Raw genomic sequence first — 19,362 nt, forward strand, 5'->3', positions numbered from 1 at the left:
ATGATCAGGAATCTTTCTATTTGGCATTGGAGTGACTGGCTGGATGGCTTTTAGCCATCGGGCTTTCTTGCGCAAAAAATTAAGGTGCCTGTCTACAGTGGCCCTCTTGGGCAAGTATTCTTGCGCAAGAGGGCTTATCCTTGAGCGGGAGCATCAAAGTATTTGCGCAAGAAGCATTGATTTTGTACATTACAAAGTCAGTGTTCTTGCACAAATTCAAGCGGCCGGTGTAGACAGCTGGCAAATTTTTGCGCAAAAGCAGCTGCTTTTGCACAAAATCTTGCCAGTCTAGACGCAGCCAACGTGTGGGCTGGTTTTCATGTAGTGCAAAGTATAAGGCTGTGTTTACATTGGCACGATCTTGCGCAAAAAAGCCTTGCTGCCTGTCTACACTGGCGGGGAGTTCTTGCACAAGAACACTTGACGTTCTAATGTGTGAAATCAGTGCTTCTTGCGCAAGAACTATGACGCTCCTGCTCAGGAATAAGCCGAAGGCTACGTCTACATTGGCAAGATTTTGTGCAAATACTTTTAACGCAAGAGTTTTTGCGTTAAAGTATTTGCACAAGAGCATCCGTGCCAGTGTAGACGCTCTCTTGTGCAAGAAAGCTCTGATGGCCATTTTAGCCATCGGGCTTTCTTGCGCAATAAATTAATGTTCCTGTCTACACTGGCCCTCTTGTGCAAGTATTGTGTAAAAGGGCTTATGCCTGAGCGGGAGCATCAAAGTATTTGCGCAAGAACCACTGACTTTGTAATGTACAAAGTCAGTGTTCTTGTGCAAATTCTTGCTGCCAGTATAGACAGGCGGCAAGTTTTTGCGCTAAAGCAGTTGCTTTTGCACAAAATTGTGCCAGTCTAGACGCACCCTTAAGTGTCTGGGTTTGGAAATTTGGAATGGGACCAGGGTGTTGCTACTGCCACAGTGGCCTGTAGGGGGCACACTGCTTATACAGTTCCCAAAAGTCACAATGTTTGTAACGAGTTGTGGACTGTAGGGGGTGCTGGTTTATTATTAATGGAGCCTTGAATTAGCCATATAAAGCTTTCTGTACATTCACAAGCCTGGGAAGAGACACAGCAGCTCTGAAATATTCTAAACTACTAAGAACCAAGTGTAAATATTTTAAATGCTGGCCCTTGAATGTTCGTGTCTGAAATGAATGGACCTGTGTTCTTGAAACTTGGCTGGATTTTGTAGATTTCACTGAGATCTTACAAAATGCAGTTTGAAGACAAGAGTCATGTCAGCCGGCGTATCCCTTTACCCTCCCACTTCCCTGGGCCTCACTTGCCCAGAGAACAGCAGTGCCCGAAGTCTGGAGATGCAAACAGTTCAATGTTTTTGGGGAGTTAGCCTTCAGCATCCATGGATCCATTTTTCTTCCCCGCCACCCCCACATACTGTTTGTCCCTGACGCATACAGTAATTTCAGGTATCCCTTACCCAATCATTCTACTGAAATGTAACTTAAGTAATCCTAACTTACTGTAACATGATTACTTAACCAATGATATCCCACTGCCTTAAGTGGTTTACACTGAGCAAAATTAATTATGCAGGAGACAGAACCAATCAGAAAGCCCGACAGAACCATACACACAAACAATAGGTGGGGGGCATAATAACAAAGCAATAAATGAGGTTTTCACAACCCCAACTATTGAGAAATGGGTCCTTGCCAGAGAGGAAGCTCTCAGCCTACGTTTCCTTTAAATCTTCTATGCTTGTCCCTTGAGCAGGAGGCCAGATTGGATCCCTTTTCTCCCAGCTCCGAATTGCTTTATTTTAACGTGACTGGTTTGGGATGTGCCAAGATGTGACCGCACAGTTTCCCAGCTTACGGATGCTCCTGCTGCTTAACCAAAAGCCTGAGCTCAAGAGCAAGGCCCCAACCCACCAGATACAGGTAGGCTGTGTCTAGACTGGCCAGTTTTTCCGGAAAATCAGCCGCTTTTCTGGAAAAACTTGCCTGCTGTCTACACTGGCCGCTGGAATTTCCACAAAAGCACTGACTTCCTACTGTAAGAAATCAGCGCTTATGGAAATACTACGCTGCTCCCGTTCAGGCAAAAGTCCTTTTGCGCAAAAGGGCCAGTGTAGACAGCTCAGATTTGTTTTCTGCAAAAAAGCCCCGATCACGAAAATGGCGATCGGGGCTTTTTTGCGGGAAAGCGCGTCTAGATTGACACGGATGCTTTTCCGCAAAAAGTGCTTTTGCGGAAAAGCCTCCTGCCAATCTAGACGCTCTTTTCCGAAAATGCTTTTAACGGAAAACTTTTCCGTTAAAAGCATTTCCGGAAAATCATGCCAGTGTAGACGTAGCCATAGACTGTGGATTTTGATTCTTTGTTTAAGAACACACCTAATTCCCGGGTTAGCGTGTGGGTGTAAATGGTCACAGTCGGTCCAGCGGTCCCTTCTGCCCTAACAACAGCCTAGGCAGGTGGGCGGACGCGTCTCTACGGGTCTGGGATGTCTCAGTGAAACGGCAGCTCTCACTGAAAGGCTGAAGAATTCAGCGGAGAATCCCTCCTGCAGATCTTCCTTTAGCCCCATTGCCCCCAGGGTCACACATGTTTGAGGTCTCTGCATTTTTATTGTTGAAAACTACTGGACATGGGCAGTAAAGCATCGCAAAGCCAAGGGAGGGAGGGAGGGATTTAGGGGCCCTAACCAGAGGCATCTCACAGCTGTCTAAGTTTCCTGTATGAACTGTTCTCCTGTGTCCTGCCATTCAGGTCTTTGTCGTCCGCTGAATCCAACGGTCGGGCAGTGGCAACGGGAGGGGTGTGATGGGGAGCGGGTGACTAGCGCATGCGCCTTGCTGAGCCCTTGGTGGCAGTGGAGCTGATCGCTACAGTCTGGCTTTCTGCCCTGAGGGCCTGCTCCGAAGGCCACTGAGGCAGCAAGAATCTCCCTTAATCTCACTGGGGTTTGGACCAGGCCCTTAGCCAGGGGCAAGGCCAAGTGGGCCCGGTTCTGCGCTCAGGCACAGGCTGAGGGAGGAGTGCTGAGGCGCACGGAGCTCACTACCCCAAGGCAGCCGCCTGGTCCCCGTCGATGCTCTCATTGGAGGGCCGTCTCACTTGGATTTGAGGGGTCTCCCTCTGAAGCCTCTGGGAGGCCTCCAGCCGGCTGGGGACCTTGAGGCGGGTGCTAGGCGTGGGGGGCTCGCTGGCCTCATCTTCTGTCGTCTCCTCCTCGATGCGGCCCACCGATTCGGGGTCCTCGCGGTGGCGGGTGTTGGGGGAGGGGAGGCCGCCCTCGCCCCTCAGGCGCAGCAGGTGGTGGTGGGCCCGGTTGTTCCTCCCGAAATTCTTCAGGCTGATGGCGGGGGAGGCGGCCGCGGTCAGGAAGCGGTTGAGCAGGGGCGTGTGCATGCGGGGCAGGCTGGGCGAGGCCTCCACCTGCTGGCTCTGCTCTGGGTCGTCGCTCATCCTGGGGAAGGAGCGTGGGATTAGGGGATGGCTTCTGAGCCTGGGCTTGGCAGCTGCCGGCCTCGGGTACGCTTTGCCTCCCACACCAAATGCACGCCGATTTCACAGGGCTAGTGTAAGTAAAGTCACGTTGCAAAATATCCCCTCTCCTCACAGGCCTGCTCCTGGGCATCCTGCCGCGCTCGGGAACGGCGTTTATGCCCATGAGCCCAACACAAAGGGAGCTGGAGTCTCCTCCGGCCTGGGCAGCAAGAGCCAGACCCGCTCGGCGTGCAGAGCGATACCCTTGTGCACCAAGCCTATGTCTGCACTTGCGGCTTCTTGCGCAAGTACGGCCGTTTTTGCGCAAAAATCTGCAGAGCGTCCACACTGCCCGCCCGCTCTTGCGCATTTACAGTCCGGCGTGGGAAGAGGGGGCTCCTTGCGCAGAGCGACGCTCTTTTCTGACAGGTGTAAGCCCTCTTGTGCAGGAGCGCGTGCGCAAAAGCACAGCTCGCACATGGCGGTGTGGACGTTTTCTTCAGCAACAGTTCTTGCACAAGAACACTTGCGCAAGAAGCCGCGAGTGTAGACACAGCCCAAATGTGCTTGGCAAAACGAGAGCGGTTTCCCCCTGCCTGCAAGCCCTGCAATCTCACTGCAGCCTGGGTTCTTCCCAAGTCACGCAGCTGAGTAATTCCAATGGCTGAGACTGGAGTCTCCCCTCCTTGCACCCAATGATCTTCGTGGTTTGCTCTCAAGCACCCCTGGGGCTGTGTCTAGACTGGCCAGTTATCCGGAAAATCAGCCACTTTTCCGGAAAAACTTGCCAGCTGTCTACACTGGCTGCTTGCATTTCCGCAGAAGCACTGACGATCTCATGTAAGATTGTCAGTGCTTTTGCGGAAATACTATGTTGCTTCCGTTCGGGCAAAAGTCTTTTTCCGGAAAACTTTTGCGCAAAAGGGCCAGTGTTGACAGCACAGATTTCTTTTCCGCAAAAAAGCCCCGATCGCGAAAATGGCGATTGGGGCTTTTTTGCAGAAAAGCGTGTCTAGATTGGCCACGGACGCTTTTCTGCAAAAAGTGTTTTTGTGGAAAAGCGTCCTGCCTATCTAGACGCGTTTTTCCAAAAATGCTTTTAACGGAAAACTTTTCCGTTAAAAGCATTTCCGGAAAATCATCCAGTGTAGACGTAGCCCTGGAGATGACAAGATTTACTTAGGTGTAACTAAGGGCAGCATTTGACCTGCAGGGCCTTTATAAAGGGATGATGCCAGAGCTAGAATTCCCCACCCTCCAGATTCCAGGATCAGTGTGTGGCGCAGGCAGTAATCAGCAAAACCACCTCCCTACCTGTAAGCTGCGTAAATCTGATCTGGTGTGTCGGAGCGGCAGGAAGGGGCACCCTTTGTAGAATGACTTTTCAGGTCCAAGCCACCCGTCAGAGCCCTCCCAGATGCTCTCGGGGGAGGAGGAGGGGGAGGTAGCTGGAGTCCTGCCTTAGGAAAGATGCTATTTTGGTTTGGAATGGTCCCCGTGACTTTACCGCATATCGAAGGTGGAGCCCAGGAAGGAAGGTTTCAAGGTCTCTGCGGCCGTGGCGATGGTGTAAGGCGGCTGAGCTGTGGATTCGTTCCAGTATTTGTCCTTCCCGGTTGGAGGCAGGTTCTGGTACATGTCATCCACGGAGAGGAGGGACACCTGAGGTAGCAAAGGGCATCAAAAGGAGGAACAGGCCCTGCCACAGGGGGGCTGGAGCTGTAAGGGGAGCGGGGCTCCGTCTTGCCCAGCTGATCTGATGGGCTGGGATTCAGTTTCCAGACCCAGCTGCGGGAGCATGGGGCTGAGGAGGCGGTTGGCTCTGTGGCTGCCCCTGAGGGTAACAGAGAGAACGATGCTCCCACGGCGGCCTGGGATGGGCCATTTGGGAATGGGGGGAAGGACTCCAGGGAGGGAGCCCTGAGGATCAGCGGCTCAGGTAGGATCCCGGGAGGGTCACCGCTCAGGAGGGGCCCAGCCCCTTTGATTTCGTGACTCCTTCGGGACTCCAGTCTGCATTTGTAGCGGTGCCCAGGTGGGGGTGCTGCCGGGAAGCCAGGCCACGAGGGGCTATGGCGGGGAAGGCAAAACTCCCCCTTCCTCCCAGGAGGGCGGTGCCTGAGTGTGGAGTCAGACCCGGGGGCTGCGTCCAAACAGGCTCTGGTCCTGTATCCACCCCAGCCGAACGCAACAGGCGCAAAATCGGGCCCCAGGGAGCAGCATTCGTCTGCGACGGAACAACCCGCCGGCTCGGCTCGCTCTCCCCCAACTCCTCTCCTTTGTTTCTGTTTCTCCTGTGGGTTTTTATGCCTAATTCATCCCGGAGGCTGATGTCTGCCACCCCCACATAGGCATCAGCAGCTCTAGCTTCTCCCTATTACACTGGCACCCCACTCCAGCTGGGTTTGCCCCCTGTTCTGGAGAGAGCCCAAAGCTGAAGTCCAGAGGCAGCCCGGTCGGTCTGTGACTTTTCCATGGCAATGCCGGGATCGCCGGTGAAGGTCAGTTTTGGGGTGTGGACACCAGCCTGCGGCGAGCCCCCGTTCACTGGATCTAGGCCCACAAGGCCTGGATTTGGCTTGGCCACTCAGGCTATGTCTCCACTCGGGGCTTCTTGCGGCAGAAATATGCAAATGAGGCAAAGCGTGGAATATCGCCGAGCCTCGTTTGCATACCTAATGAGCTGCCATTTTTGCAGAAGACGCTCTTGCGCCAGAAGGAGCTGTCTACACGGCCCCTTCTTATGCAAGAAAACCCCTCTCGCGCAATGTCATTACACCGATTATTTTCAGGAAGAACGGCATTGTGCGAGAAGGGTTTTCTTGCGCAAGAAGGGGCCGTGTAGACAGCTCCTTCTGGCGCAAGAGCCTCTTCTGCAAAAATGGCGGCTCATTAGGTATGCAAATGAGGCTCGGTGATATTCCACGCTTTGCCTCATTTGCATATTTCTGCCACAAGAAGGCCCGAGTGTAGACATAGCCTCAGAGACGAACGGCTCCGTGCCCTGCCCCTTAGCCTGGCCTGTTACACCTCTGTGCCCTGGCGATTCCAGTTTGCAGAGCGCGCCCAGCACACGTCACCTGACCACACCCTCTTTGGAGGGACGGGACACACCTGCAGGTTCCTGTCGATCAGCTTGTTAGTTTCAAAGTCATCGTCGTCCTCTCCGAATGGGTTAATGATCTGCTCTGCTACCTGTCGAAGGAAGGCAGCACGCCCCGTCAGGCACACGCCCTCCGCCACCAGGCTGCTCTGGTGCTTGTGAGACACGCTGCACGGACAGCTGGCACTAGGATGACCACGGCGGCGCTGAGGACCACCGGTGCGTTACGTGCTGTCCCTTCCACCAGGTCAGAGATCACAGCACACGCGCAGCTGATGATGTGGACAGTGTGTTTGAACACACACGCAGTGCAAGCCCAGCTGAAGGGCCAGTCTCAGAGCCACGTGCCCTTGATTTCTAACCTTTTCTCTTTCTTCGCTGTTCTGGCAACGGATTGTCACTTCAAGGGTTTACCACAAATGTGCCTCTTTAGCAGGGATTTGCAGCCCTGGGGGATGGAGACCTGTGCTTGCCCACCGAAGAGGTACAACTGATAAACTGTAATTTTTCATGATGCTAAGAGGGTCCACATGATGGGGCCAGTCAGAGGGAATTAGTCGTGAGGGTGGGGGGACACTTGTCTCACTAGGAATGACCAAGACCCCAATGAATCTCTCAGGGCACATCTACACTATGCAGAAGATCGGGGTTTGATTTAGAGGGTCTAATATAGACCCACTAAATAGAACTCAGAGGGCGCCCCGGTTGGTGGGTACTCCTGCTGCTCACCAGGAGTAAGGGAAGCTGACGGGATAAGTTGTTCCTATCGGCCTCCTGCTGTGTGGACAGCACAGAAACATGACTCTCAGTGAACTGACAACAACCTTGACTCCAGCTATGTAAATTATGTAGCTGGAGTTGTGTATCGTATTTCAACCTTCCGCTGTACTGTAGACTGTGCAATGAGACTCCCCCACCTGGGTTTCCTCCACACCAGTGACTGTGACACACAGGCCCCCTGGCACCAACTGGCAAAGGGTTCCCAGCCCCATGTCAGCAACTCCTAACAGGCCGACAAACCCTGCGCCTAACAGCTTGTTTTCCTAGGATTTATCCCTAGACAGGGCCTTGTAATGTCTCACATGAAAGCCATAAGAACAGCCACACTGGGTCAGACCGAAGGTCCCTCTAGCCCAATGTCCTGTCTGTTGACAATGTCCAGTGCCAGGTGCCCCAGAGGGATTGAACAGGGCATCATCAAATGATCCCACCTCTGGTCGACCATTTCCAGCTTCTGGCAAGCCGAGGCCAGGGACACTATCTCTGCCCAGCCTGGCTAACCTAACCTCCATGGATGTATCGAGCTCTTTTTTGAACACTGCTATAGTCTTAGCCTTCACAACATCCTGCAGCAAAGAGTTCCACTGGTTGATTGTGCTTTGTGCGAAGCCAGGACCATGCTGGCCATTAATATCACTGTGAAATGCATAGACTGAGGTGATTTTAAATGTTATGTGTATTTATTGAATATATTACCTGGTCACACTGGGAAATATTGCTGTAGGTAAGACGCTACTTTAGATAAGGATTTGTGCCGTTAAAGTGAAGCTTCAGCTCTGCTAAGCCTGCTGCACGCTGTTTCCCGTGTGACCATTCTGCTGCTAACACTCTTGCTCACGACTCGTTTGGAATTTGGACCCCGGCTCTTTGTCAACAAATGGATTTGTGTTTGTATTAGAAATAACTCCTGGCACCATAGGTAACGTGTGTTTGGGGAGGACGTGGGGCCACGTTCCCCCTAGATGAGTCATGTGCCCCCCTGGATTTTAACTGCTAAAGCTGGGTGCCCTCACTTTATCCCCTCTCCCTGTCCCCCATCCCTGCAGGCCTGGGGCCCCTCTGCCTAGCGCCGTGGTGTCAGGCAAAGCACAACCCCAAGGTGACGTGTGCCCTGGTCTCTTTCCGGGCAAGTGAGCCTGTTGCTGGGTGCGACCGAGGCAGGCGCTGCAGGGTGTGCCGTGAGGACTCAGGGTGGGTCTCTGAACGCTCACACGCTCTGTGACCCGGGAGTATGGGCGTGTGAGGCCAGAGGCTGTTGGTTTCAGGGAGCAGGCAATGTCAGGGCACGTCACAACCCAGGTGCCGTGAGGAGCATCAGAGGGTCCTAGAGGCGAAAGGCTCCGGATTGATCCCTGAGAGCTCCGGTGCTATGTCAGCTTTGTAGAGGGGGGCCAGGGCTGCAGAGGGGTCTGGCACCCTGGGGCAAGAGCAGATCCCTCAGGGGCCCACGCCGGACCCACGCTCACCTTCAGCCAGCCAGCATAGAAGAAGAACTGCAGGAGGGTGGTCAGAGGGACGTACAGATCCAAATCGCTGTCCTGGTCTGTGTCCAGGGGCTCCAGGAACTGCCGCCCGATCACACACAGGGCGAAGAAGGAATAGACGGCGATTGTGACCACCTGTAGCAGAGGCACTTGGTTAGCCAGAGTGGGATGGGCAGGAGGAATACGGAGCCTTTGGGGGCTGGTCACAAGGCGCACGGGAAATCCTAATGGGGCAGCCACCGCTTTGGACGAGGAGACTAGATACAGTTAGAGAACATCGAGATCCCCCACCGGTGAGCCTGTCCGTGAGAGGAGCCGCTCTGTGTAAGTGGCTAGCCTGGCCACATTCCAACACAGGGAGATTTCACTCTGTCACTCTACACCCTTCCTACAGCGTCATTAGGAAACAGGCTGCTTCTTCCCTCCCTGTCTGAACCCCTCTTTGCACAATGTTGCTGTGTGCTGTTCAACAGCTGCCCCACCCCAGAGGTGACGCAGTGCAGGGACGGGTGATGCGCCAAGGGCTTTGGGATGAAAAGCGATAGAGAAATTCAAGCTATAGCTAGGAAGGCATGGATATACCTCACACGGGAAAAGAAATGCTTAAGGGGGGACACGACTGAAGTCTATAAACTCATGACTGGGGTGGAGAAAATAAGGAAGTGTTATTTACTCCTTCCCATAACAACAGAACTAGAGAGTCACCAAATGCAATTAATAGGCAGCAGGTTTAAAGTGAAAGAAAGAACTACTTCACACAATGCACATTCAACCTGTGGAACTCCTTGCCAGAGGATGTTGTGAAGGCCAAGACGATAAAAGTGTTCAAAAAATAATTAGGTAATTTAATGGATCCATTAATTGTTATTAGCCAGGATGGGGAGGAATAGTGTCCCTACCCTCTGTTTGCCAACATCTGGGAGTGGGCAGTCAGGAATGGATCACTTAGGCTGTCTACACTGGCAGCTTCTTGCGCAAGAACAGCCGTTCTTTCGCAAAAACTTGCCTGCTGTCTACACTGCACACATGTTCTTGCGCAAGTAAATTTTCAGTATAGTGTTGTAAAACGGGGCTTCTTATGGAAGAATAGTGATATAGATGCAGCCGTGTTAGTCTGGTCTAGTTGAAACAAAAGACAGGACTAGGTAGCACTTTAAAGACTAAGAAGATGGTTTATTAGGTGAGGAGCTTTCGTGGGCCAGACCCACTTCCTCAGATCAAATAGTGGAAAAAAATTGGCACGACCATATATACCAAAGGGATACAATAAAAAAAAGTGAACACAGAGAAAATTGACAAATCAGATTTTAGAACAGAGGGTGGGTGAGGGGGGAAGGTTAGGCTATGGCTACACTGGCACCCTTTTCCGGAAATGCTTAAAACGGAACAGTTTTCCATTATAAGTATTTCCGGAAAAAGCGTGTCTACATTGGCAGGATGCTTTTCCGGAAAAGCACTTTTTCCGGAAAAGCGTCCGTGGCCAATGTAGACGTGCTTTTCTGCAAAAAAGCCCCGATTGTCATTTTCGCGATCAGGGCTTTTTTCCGGAAAAGACTACTGGGCTGTCTATACTGGCCCTTTCCAGAACGGGAGCAGCATAGTTTTTCCGGAAAAACACTGACGATTTTACAATAGATCGTCGTTGCTTTTCCGGAAATTCAAGGGGCCAGTGTAGACAGCTGGCAAGTTATTCCGGAAAAGCGTCCGCTTTTCCGGAATAAGTGGCCCAGTGTAGACACAGCCTTAGTGTCTGTGAGGTAATGATATTAGGGGTGATAATTGGGGAAACTATCTGCCATTACAAAGATAGCTTCCCCAGTTATCACCCCTAATATCATTACCTCACAGACACTAACCTTCCCCCTTCACTCCCCCCCACCCTCTGGTTCTAAAATCTGATTTGTCAATTTTCTCTGTGTTCACTTTTTTTGATTGTATCCCTTTGGTATATATGGTCGTGCCAATAATCTCCCACAAATTGACCTGAGGAAGTGGGTCTGGCCCACGAAAGTTCCTCACCTAATAAACCATCTTCTTAGTCTTTAAAGTGCTACATAGTCCTGTCTTTTGTTTCTTCCGGAAGAGTTATTCCTCTCCTCACGAGGAAGAAGCCCTCTTGCGCAAGAGCTCTTCCAGAAGAGGCCAGTGTAGACAGGCAACATGAATTTCTTGAGCAAGAAGCCCCGATGGCTAAAATGGCCATCGGAGCTTTCTTGCTCAAGAGAGTGTCCACACTGCCATGGATGCTCTTGCGCAAAAGCACATGCCAGTGTAGACGCTCTCTTCTGGAAGAGTTCTTGCGCAAGAAGCTGCCAGTGTAGCCGTACCATTGGTGAGTCCCTGTGGTTCTTGCGCAAGAAGCTGCCAGTGTAGCCGTACCATTGGTGAGTCCGTGTGCTTCTTGCGCAAGAAGCTGCCAGTGTAGACGCTCTCTTCTGGAAGAGTTCTTGTGCAAGAAGCTGCCAGTGTAGCCGTACCATTGGTGAGTCCCTGTGGTTCTTGCGCAAGAAGCTGCCAGTGTAGATGCTCTCTTCTGGAAGAGTTCTTGTGCAAGAAGCTGCCAGTGTAGCCGTACCATTGGTGAGTCCCTGTGGTTCTTGCGCAAGAAGCTGCCAGTGTAGCCGTACCATTGGTGAGTCCCTGTGGTTCTTGCGCAAGAAGCTGCCAGTGTAGCCGTACCATTGGTGAGTCCCTGTGGTTCTTGCGCAAGAATCTGCCAGTGTAGCCGTACCATTGGTGAGTCCCTGTGGTTCTTGCGCAAGAAGCTGCCAGTGTAGACGTACCATTGGTGAGTCCCTGTGGTTCTTGCGCAAGAAGCTGCCAGTGTAGACGTACCATTGGTGAGTCCCTGTGGTTCTTGCGCAAGAAGCTGCCAGTGTAGACGTACCATTGGTGAGTCCCTGTGCTGTTCATTCCCTCTGGGGCCCCTGGCATCGGCCACTGTGGGCAGACAAGAGACTGGGCTAGATGGACACTCTGGTCTGACCCAGTCTAGCTGTTCGTATGTCTACCTCCAGAGCCCCGTAAGCTCTCTGAAGATGCTCCCCGGAGAAGGTCTCTACCCTGTGTGGAACTAGCGGTTTATCTGGGCAGGGTGTTTGGTTGGCATGGAAAGGAGCGGTCACTGGGAGAGTGGGGAGGGCTCAGTTTCTAGGGACCCCCCCCCCCGCAGGATGCCGATGCAGGATGTGGGAACGGAGGGGAGCTGACGCCGGGGCTCTCACTCACCTGCGTGTACACCAGCGGGATGCTGATCCAGTCGTAATGGAACAGCATGCTGCATTTGGCCCGGTACAGATTCAGCTCCTGCGCAGCGGGGAAAGCAGGGGTTAGGCTGGGGCACACTCCCCTCACTAGCAGCTGACACCCCCCGTTCCGCCCCCTCCCAGATCCTAGCAACAAGCCCCTTGACCTGTCCCCCCTCCCGCCCCTGGACTTCCCAGCCCCCCCCAAACCTACATCGATGAGTAAGCGGAGGGCCACGTCGTCCCTGACGCGCCCGTCGCGCCTCGCCTGGGCGGCCAGGTTGGTGAACCACACGCAGGGGATCCAGTACTTGTTAAAGTCTGAGTGGAGGCTCTCAAACTTCTTGCGCTCCTCCTGCATCATGAAGCCTGCGGCGCGGGCGACAACAGGTGGGGAGAGATTCGGGAATCCAGCAGTGGCGAAAGGCAGCCGGCCGGCTGCAGCGCCATCAGCACCCACCGTGAGACGGGGGAGCGGTGCCCTCTCTAGGGGGCAGGGAGACGAGGGCAGAGCAGGCCCCGTGACCTGCTCAGTCCTGGGTGTTTGCTGACGCGGCCAGCGAGGGAGCTAGGTCGGGAGGGGGGGGCGTTGTGAAGGGGACCCCGTCTCATCAGGAGCCGGATGGAGACCAACGCTTATTCCGCACAGGCCAGCAGGCAGCCCGCAGCTGGTAGCGACTCCCAGTTCCCACGGGCGTGGGCTGGATCTGAGCTGGGGATGAAGAGCTCTGCCCGCCCCAGCTACCCAGCCCCCCTCCTGTAACTCAGCCAGCATGGCGCTCCCAGGGAGCCCCTGGACCAGCTCCAGCGAGTGGTGAGGTGCTAGGCGGGGTTTCGCGGCTCAGCTGGCCTCTGGTTCCCCAGCGGGAGTCGCCGCAGCGCCTCCCCACCCGCCTAGGGAAATCGTTTTTCCTAAGATCCAACCGAGACCTCCCCCACTTAAGCCCATTGCTCCTTGTTCTTTCATCTGCCACCACTGAGACCAGCCTCTCTCCATCCGCTTTGGAACCCCCCTTCAGGGAGTTGGAGGCTGCTCTCAAATCCCCCCTCAGTCTTCGCTTCTGCAGACTGAACAAACCCAAATCCTTCAGTCTGTCCTCATAGGTCATGTGCTCCAGCCCCCGAATCATTTTCACTGCCCTCCACTGGACCCTCTCCAATGTGTCCACATCCTTCCTGTAGCGGGGGGCCCAGAACTGGACTCCAGACTCCAGGTGCGGCCTCACCAGTGCAGGGTAACGGGGAATAATCCCTTCTCTGCACGTTGGAAGGAGGGCTGCTGGTAGGAGTCAAATCCTCCCTCGGGAGGGAAAAAGCAGAGGGAGAAGTGGATCCCTCCGGATGGGAGGGAGACAGGAAAACACACCCTGCCAGGCTAGGTTTTCCCTAGATGCTGACCCTAACTCCAGCACCTGCTGCTCCCCAGGCAGCTAACTGCTGGCCATGGCCTTGTCACTAACCCAGCATCAGTGTTCCACCCTGGCCCGGAGACAAACTCACCTGCTTCCACCAAGTGGTCCATGGTCGGAAAGCGCTTGAGCACCCTGGTGCTGACCGAGCGCAGGATGAGCACGGAGGACAGGTTGGCGTAGCGGATGAGCGAGCGCCGCAGGATCCTCCCTCTTTCATCCTTCCCGTGGACAGAGCTGGAGATAACGCACATCAGCTGGTCCGGCAGCGGGATGCTGGTGTACTGGGCCCACCACCGGTTCACGATCAGCGTGACGTAAAAACCTGCCCCAGGAGACACCGTTACTCGCGGGGGAGCGTGGCCGGCAGCAGAAGCTGCGCGTTGCAGGCCCGGCGATGAGAACGGCAGGAGCTAAGGGGCCGTCAGCCACGGCGTCTGCTGACGTGCGGGCTGCGCGGCGGGCGAGGAGCGACTGAGCTGCGGCACCACGTCTAGACGGGGGTGTGAGCACGTGGGGTGCAGGAGGCAAACGCAGGTAAGACTTGTGGGGCCCCATTTCCAAAGGGATTTCGGCACCAAGTGAGACTGAGAAGTGGTTTTGAAACACCCCCCCCCCCGGAGCGTACCTAAATCCCTTGGAAGATCTGACCCACACCTGCTCAGCAGCCCAAGTGAGAGCCCCCCCTCCCTCACTGGCTTTCTCATGGCCAATTCGGCCTGTACTAGACTTGCTCCAGTGCAGGACGCAGGTTAACATCGGCCCCTGGAATCCATAAACTCTACGGCAGGGGCGGGGGGAACCTTTTTTGTGGAGGGGGGGCCCCGCTGACCCACAGAAAAATCAGTCAGGGGGGGTCGCACACAAGTGAGAAGCAAAACAAACAAAAAACCCCGAACCCGCACATCCTCGCTGACGCGGGCTCTGTCTGGGAAGCAGACACTCCCCACACCAGAGCCTGCAGGGCCCAAGCTAGTAGAGTTTGTGTGCTCCAGCCCCATTGGGGGGTGCTGGGGAGCCCCGAGCCTGTGGGGCCGGATCTGGCCCCTGGGCCTTAGGTTCCCCACCCCAGGCGAAGGATCGCGGTGTGTACGAGCTGCACGAGGGTGGAAGGTTGGTGGGGAGAACACGGGCGATGCATCGCACCGGGGGGTGGCTAGCGAAGAGAGACGAGCGGCTAAGACGCCCAGTCCCCACGTGTGTCTCGTTTCTGCCGGAGACGGCGTTCCCTGTGCAGGGAGACGCAGGGTCGCCGCGCTGTTCGAGGGGCTTTGTGCTGCGTCTGACTCACTTCCCCTGGCAAGCGCGGCAGGATCAGGACTTGACATCCGCCCGCCCGCAGCTGGGCTTGAATGAAGAGCTCGCGCGCTGAGCCAGCTCTGAGAGGAGAGTTTGTAAAGAGCAGTGAAAAGACCGGAACCCCCGAGGGAACAGCTGGCAGATCCGCCAGCCGAGGCCTTTCAGCGCCGCTCAGACAGGGCGACAGTCACCCTGGTCATGGCCGCACTCTTTGCGCCAGCCAGCGCTCTGCATGGGAGAATACTGGGTTCTTGGGACCCTCAGGCCTGGGCAGAAGGGGGCAGCGCAGGGGCAGGTGGCCACCTGCGCTCGGCAGGTGAGCATCTGCCGGAAGGAGGACGCAGGTTCCTCATTTCTCCTGCACGAGGGAGGGGCAGGGTGCCACTAAATCATGCACCAGAGGCAGCTGTCAGAGATAGCTGTGTTCCCAAGGCCTGCAGAGGTGTTCAGGGGCGCTGCTGCATTCCCACAGCCATTGCCCGGCTTCGACTGAGCAAGGGTTTGTTTTATCCAGGAATTGTCTAATCATTAACCCCACGCTCTGTTCTCGCAATCTCCCCCTCCTGCTTGGTGCCTCTCCCTCCGGCATGTGTCCCTCCGCTGTTCACATCTGGGCAGGACGTCTCTTCCCCCGAGGACCCTACATGTCCTGCCCTTATCCACAGGGGGCGCCACAGTGCTTGCTGGAATGCGGCCACCTCTGGGGCAGAACAGCAGTGCTGCATAACAGCGTTGCGGAGCGAGGGAAGGCGCCTGCGGCCGGGGGCATGGAGAGGCTGAATGGAGTATAATGGGCAGGAGTGCGGACAAGGCCTGGAGTTGGGAGGCAGGACTCCCATCCATCCGCTCCAGCCTTCCCCGGCCGCTGAGGATGGAAACCCAATGGGCAGGCGACCCGGGAGGGGGCACTTTACCCAGGACAAAGGACATGGGGATGAAGTCCGTGGAGCGGTTGCAGTACTGGGCCACTTTCCCATAGATGCGTTTCTGCTCTTCCGTCAGCAGCCGCCTGCGGGGACACAAGTAGCAGGGATCGAGCGCTAGAGCCTGGAAGGAAACACCAGCCACCCTGTGCACCGAGTCAGGTTACCTTTCCTCTCCCGGCCCCCTCACGGGGACGCTCTGCTCTCTCCCTCCCCACGTGAATCCTCCTCCTCCCCCCAGCCTGTGCAGGACAGGTCCTTGTGGGATGTTGTTACGGCTTTTCCACGCCAGCTGTTATATCCCAGGCCAGAGATCTTTCACCGACGATCTCTCCAATGGCAGATTCTCCCTGAGACCAGCATTTCCAGATGTTTTCCAGTCAAAAGGATGGATGCTCTAATGGCAGGTAAGGGACACAGGCATTTCCAGCAAACCCAGGGGGGAGCAAAACAGACTGGCTGCTGCACAAGAAGGAAACAGCCTACTACTGCTACCGGCTCATGAAATCAATCCTTTGTCCCCAGCGGCCGAGGGCTTCCATGGGCCCTATGCCTGTGGACAACCCATGCTGGGAGGGCGTTCCATAAACTCACCGGTAAGTGATGCTCAGCATTGCGTACAGCGCGACGAAGACAATGAACTCCTTGTAGAGCAGTTTGTAGATGCTCCCCTTCCACCTGAAGAGCAGCTTGGAGAAGCCCCCGAAGTGGGCATTGGCCACCTTCAGCGTGTAGGAGACTGTCATGGCTGCCCGGCCTCTGCCCCCTCTGCGCTATTGCTGGGAGACAAGGTGCTAGCGTGAGATTTCCCCTCGGCCTCCCTGGAGCGCTGTCTGAGGAAGCTCTGTCATCTCGTGGCTCAAGCGCCGAGGCTGGAGGTCCCGGAGCCCACAGCTGGACGTCAGGCTGGGATCCAGCAGGCATGTCTCGCGCAGGCCTCGAAAGGGCCGCAGATGCCACATTCATGGCCCAGCTGTATGCCGGCTGCACCAGGAAGGTAGCTCAGCCTGGCCCCTAGGATCAGAAGCGCCTACCTGCGAGCTGCAGGAATTTCTGTGCACAGCCATCCCAGGGAGAGGAGTCCCATGCTCTGCCCGCCACCGGGGGGCAGCCGTGCACACTGCCTGACATAGCCCATGCACTAGATGGCGCATGTGCAACCCACGCTAGGCGACCATGTCTTTGTCGCCCTCTAGTGGCTGTTCCGCATAAGAGGGTAAAAGTCTACTACTACTACCAGGTGATCATTACTCTTCTAGCTTAGGTGGGAGAGGCGGATGCTGAGGGTCCTGGGTTCCTTCCCTGCAGGGTGCTAGTGAGGAAACCGTACACATTCAAGAGCACACACACAGCAGCAGCCAGATAGTGCCAGCTGACCGAGACACAGGCGAGAGGCTACACACAGGCAGCAGTAACTGCTGTTCACAGATGGTACCAGCTGAGCAGCTGCTTCTCTTCATCGTGCCAGTTTTATTCAGACCTATTGGTTCTGGTTCAACCCAGGGGCAGTCAGATACCACTGGGCTGAGCTCAGAGCTGCTCATGCTGGGTCTGGATTGGCACGAGCCCCTCTAACACGGCCATGCCAGAGAGCCCAAAGCTGCAGCATGGCCCGGTACTGACCTGACGCTCTCCCGGCTTAGTATGTAAATTCCCACTGGCACAGAGCATGCCTGAACCGAGGTCCGGAGGGAGGCTGGCAGGATCCGTCGCCTTTCCTGTGGGGGTCTCTGCTCTGGGAGGCATTGCAATTGTGGGAAAATCCTGCTCTTCAGAAGTCAGCCCCCGGCTGGGATGGCTTAGCAGCATCCAGAGAAGGGGATGCAGCCCACCCAAGCGGGGGGTCCCCTCCACCCCCCACTTTGCTTCTCAGAGTCCCCCTTGAAATCCACGGAAGGGACAGTGCCACCTGGGCTCAGGCCCTGGGATGTAGACTGCAGACGCTTTGTTTCTGTCACAGCCAGACGAGTGGTAACAGCTGATTCTCCCACGTGGCCCTGTACAGGATACTGCTAGTGCAGAGCTATGCCTAGGGTGACACCCTACAAGCAGCCCTCCCGCTCCCACCCGTACCCCTGCCCAGACCAGTTGCTGCTCCTACCTGCACCGAGTGTGTGGCCTGTCCTTTTGTGTCCCACAGGATCCAGGCAGCGGCAGAGCTCTGACACTCTCCCTTTAAATACCTCCCCATGGCTCATAAACCTCATTCCTCCCGGTGATGGATTGGGGGTTATCGCCAGGCAGAGAATAGGGAACTGACAGGGAGGGTCACACCAGCCCTGCTTTCGGCAGCCGGTCTGTGCCCCGACTGTAACGGAGCCCCTCCGGCGAGGTGTACCCAGCACTCCGACCCACAGCGCCCGCCTGCTCTCACCCAGATCTGCCAGGCCCAGGGCACTGCCCTGTACCCTCCGCAGCCCCCGTGCGGAAGAGATTCAGGAGAGACCCAGGCACAGGTGTGTCCCAGGATCCCTGCTCAGCCTCCTCAGGAGAGCCCGGCATTGTGGCCCGCACCCCTGGGTCATTTCCCAACGGGAAGCACGGCATTGTGGGATGGCGTCGGGAGCACCAGCTAACCCTAATGCGGAGGCAATGTCTGTAGCTTCCCACCCCCTCCGGAGAGCCAGGGTGGCAGATGGCTCTGGTTCTGGGGAGCCCAGGTTTGGCTGTGTGTGTGCGTGGCCTGCCGTGGGGTGCAGACAGTCCGAGCTGGGCATGGGGAGAGAGGTCAGGGTGCTGCTCTGTGCCGGGGCCGGGGGGATGTTACCGAATTGGAGGGAAGCAGCCAGATTGCTGCTGCACCCCTAGGTGGGGGTGTTGGCCCCAGAAATCTGTATGAAAGGGAGCCATGTGGGGTATTGAATGGGAGCTTGTTGTTTTCTGATCCTGTGTACACTGTTTATGTGAGTATATAATGTCTGTGTGTGTAGATCTGTAATCTGTGTGGAAACTGAAGATTTCCCTGCATGTGGTTAAGCATTGGGCAGGGCCGAGCCTGCGGAGCCTGTGGACATGCTAATTACCTGTGGGACAATGGTTCTCAATGGGCCAAAGACACACCCAAAGAATGGGGGCTGTCCTGAGAGCAGCCAGCAGGGAACACAGAGAGGCTGAGGACCAGGTGACCTGCTACATACTAGAAGAGGCCAGGAAGGAGTATAAAGAGGCCATGTGGTCGATGCCATTTTGTTCTCAGCTCAGCACTTCATCCCAGAGGCAGCACTGCAGGGATTGAAGAGCCCAGAAGACCTGTGAACCCATCCTGATCGTAGGATGTGCAATAAGAACTTTTAACCAGAAGCTGCAACATCTCTGCTAGAGCCTGCATCGAGAACGGGGAGATTCGGTGCATGTAACGTACTGTACTTTAATAACCTTACTCTCAGGCTTTTCTTTCTTGTAATAATAAACCTTTAGATATAGATTCTAAAGGATTGGCCCAGCGTGATTTGTGGGTAAGATCCAGAGGGTAAATTGACCAGGGATCTGTGGCTGGTTTCTTGGAACCAGACAGAACTTGTTCGGGGTAGGTGGGATTGGGTGCTAGGACCCCCCACCCATGTATAGGCCCGGGGCCATCTGGGGCACGGATATTGCTGGGGTGTCGGAGGGGTTTTGCTCGGGAGGCTTCAGGCAGGCTGCTGAAGCGCTCTGTGG

At 55.4% G+C, this 19,362-nt stretch overlaps 1 protein-coding gene across 2 annotated transcripts; it reads right to left on the reverse strand.

Moving 5' to 3' along the window:
* Positions 1-2,383: 2,383 nt before the first annotated feature.
* Positions 2,384-16,478, reverse strand: BEST4 (bestrophin 4). 2 transcript variants are annotated; one of them, XM_075935825.2, is made up of 9 exons: positions 16,300-16,478; positions 15,697-15,791; positions 13,575-13,808; positions 12,289-12,443; positions 12,058-12,135; positions 8,812-8,964; positions 6,577-6,657; positions 4,970-5,124; positions 2,384-3,442 (listed from the first exon to the last, which is right to left on the reverse strand). In XM_075935825.2, exons 1-9 carry the CDS (start codon positions 16,449-16,451, stop codon positions 3,034-3,036), a joined length of 1,512 nt encoding a protein of 503 aa, XP_075791940.2. In that variant the 5' UTR covers positions 16,452-16,478; the 3' UTR covers positions 2,384-3,033. The 2 variants fall into 2 exon arrangements, with proteins under 2 accessions (XP_075791940.2, XP_089636518.1); XM_089780392.1 differs by lacking the exon at positions 2,384-3,442 and having other exon boundaries at positions 4,962-5,124.
* Between the last annotated feature and the right edge of the window lie 2,884 nt (positions 16,479-19,362).

Source organism: Pelodiscus sinensis, chromosome 9, assembly GCF_052426305.1.
Source record: "Pelodiscus sinensis isolate ZL-2025 chromosome 9, ASM5242630v1, whole genome shotgun sequence".
Taxonomy (NCBI): domain Eukaryota; kingdom Metazoa; phylum Chordata; order Testudines; family Trionychidae; genus Pelodiscus; species Pelodiscus sinensis.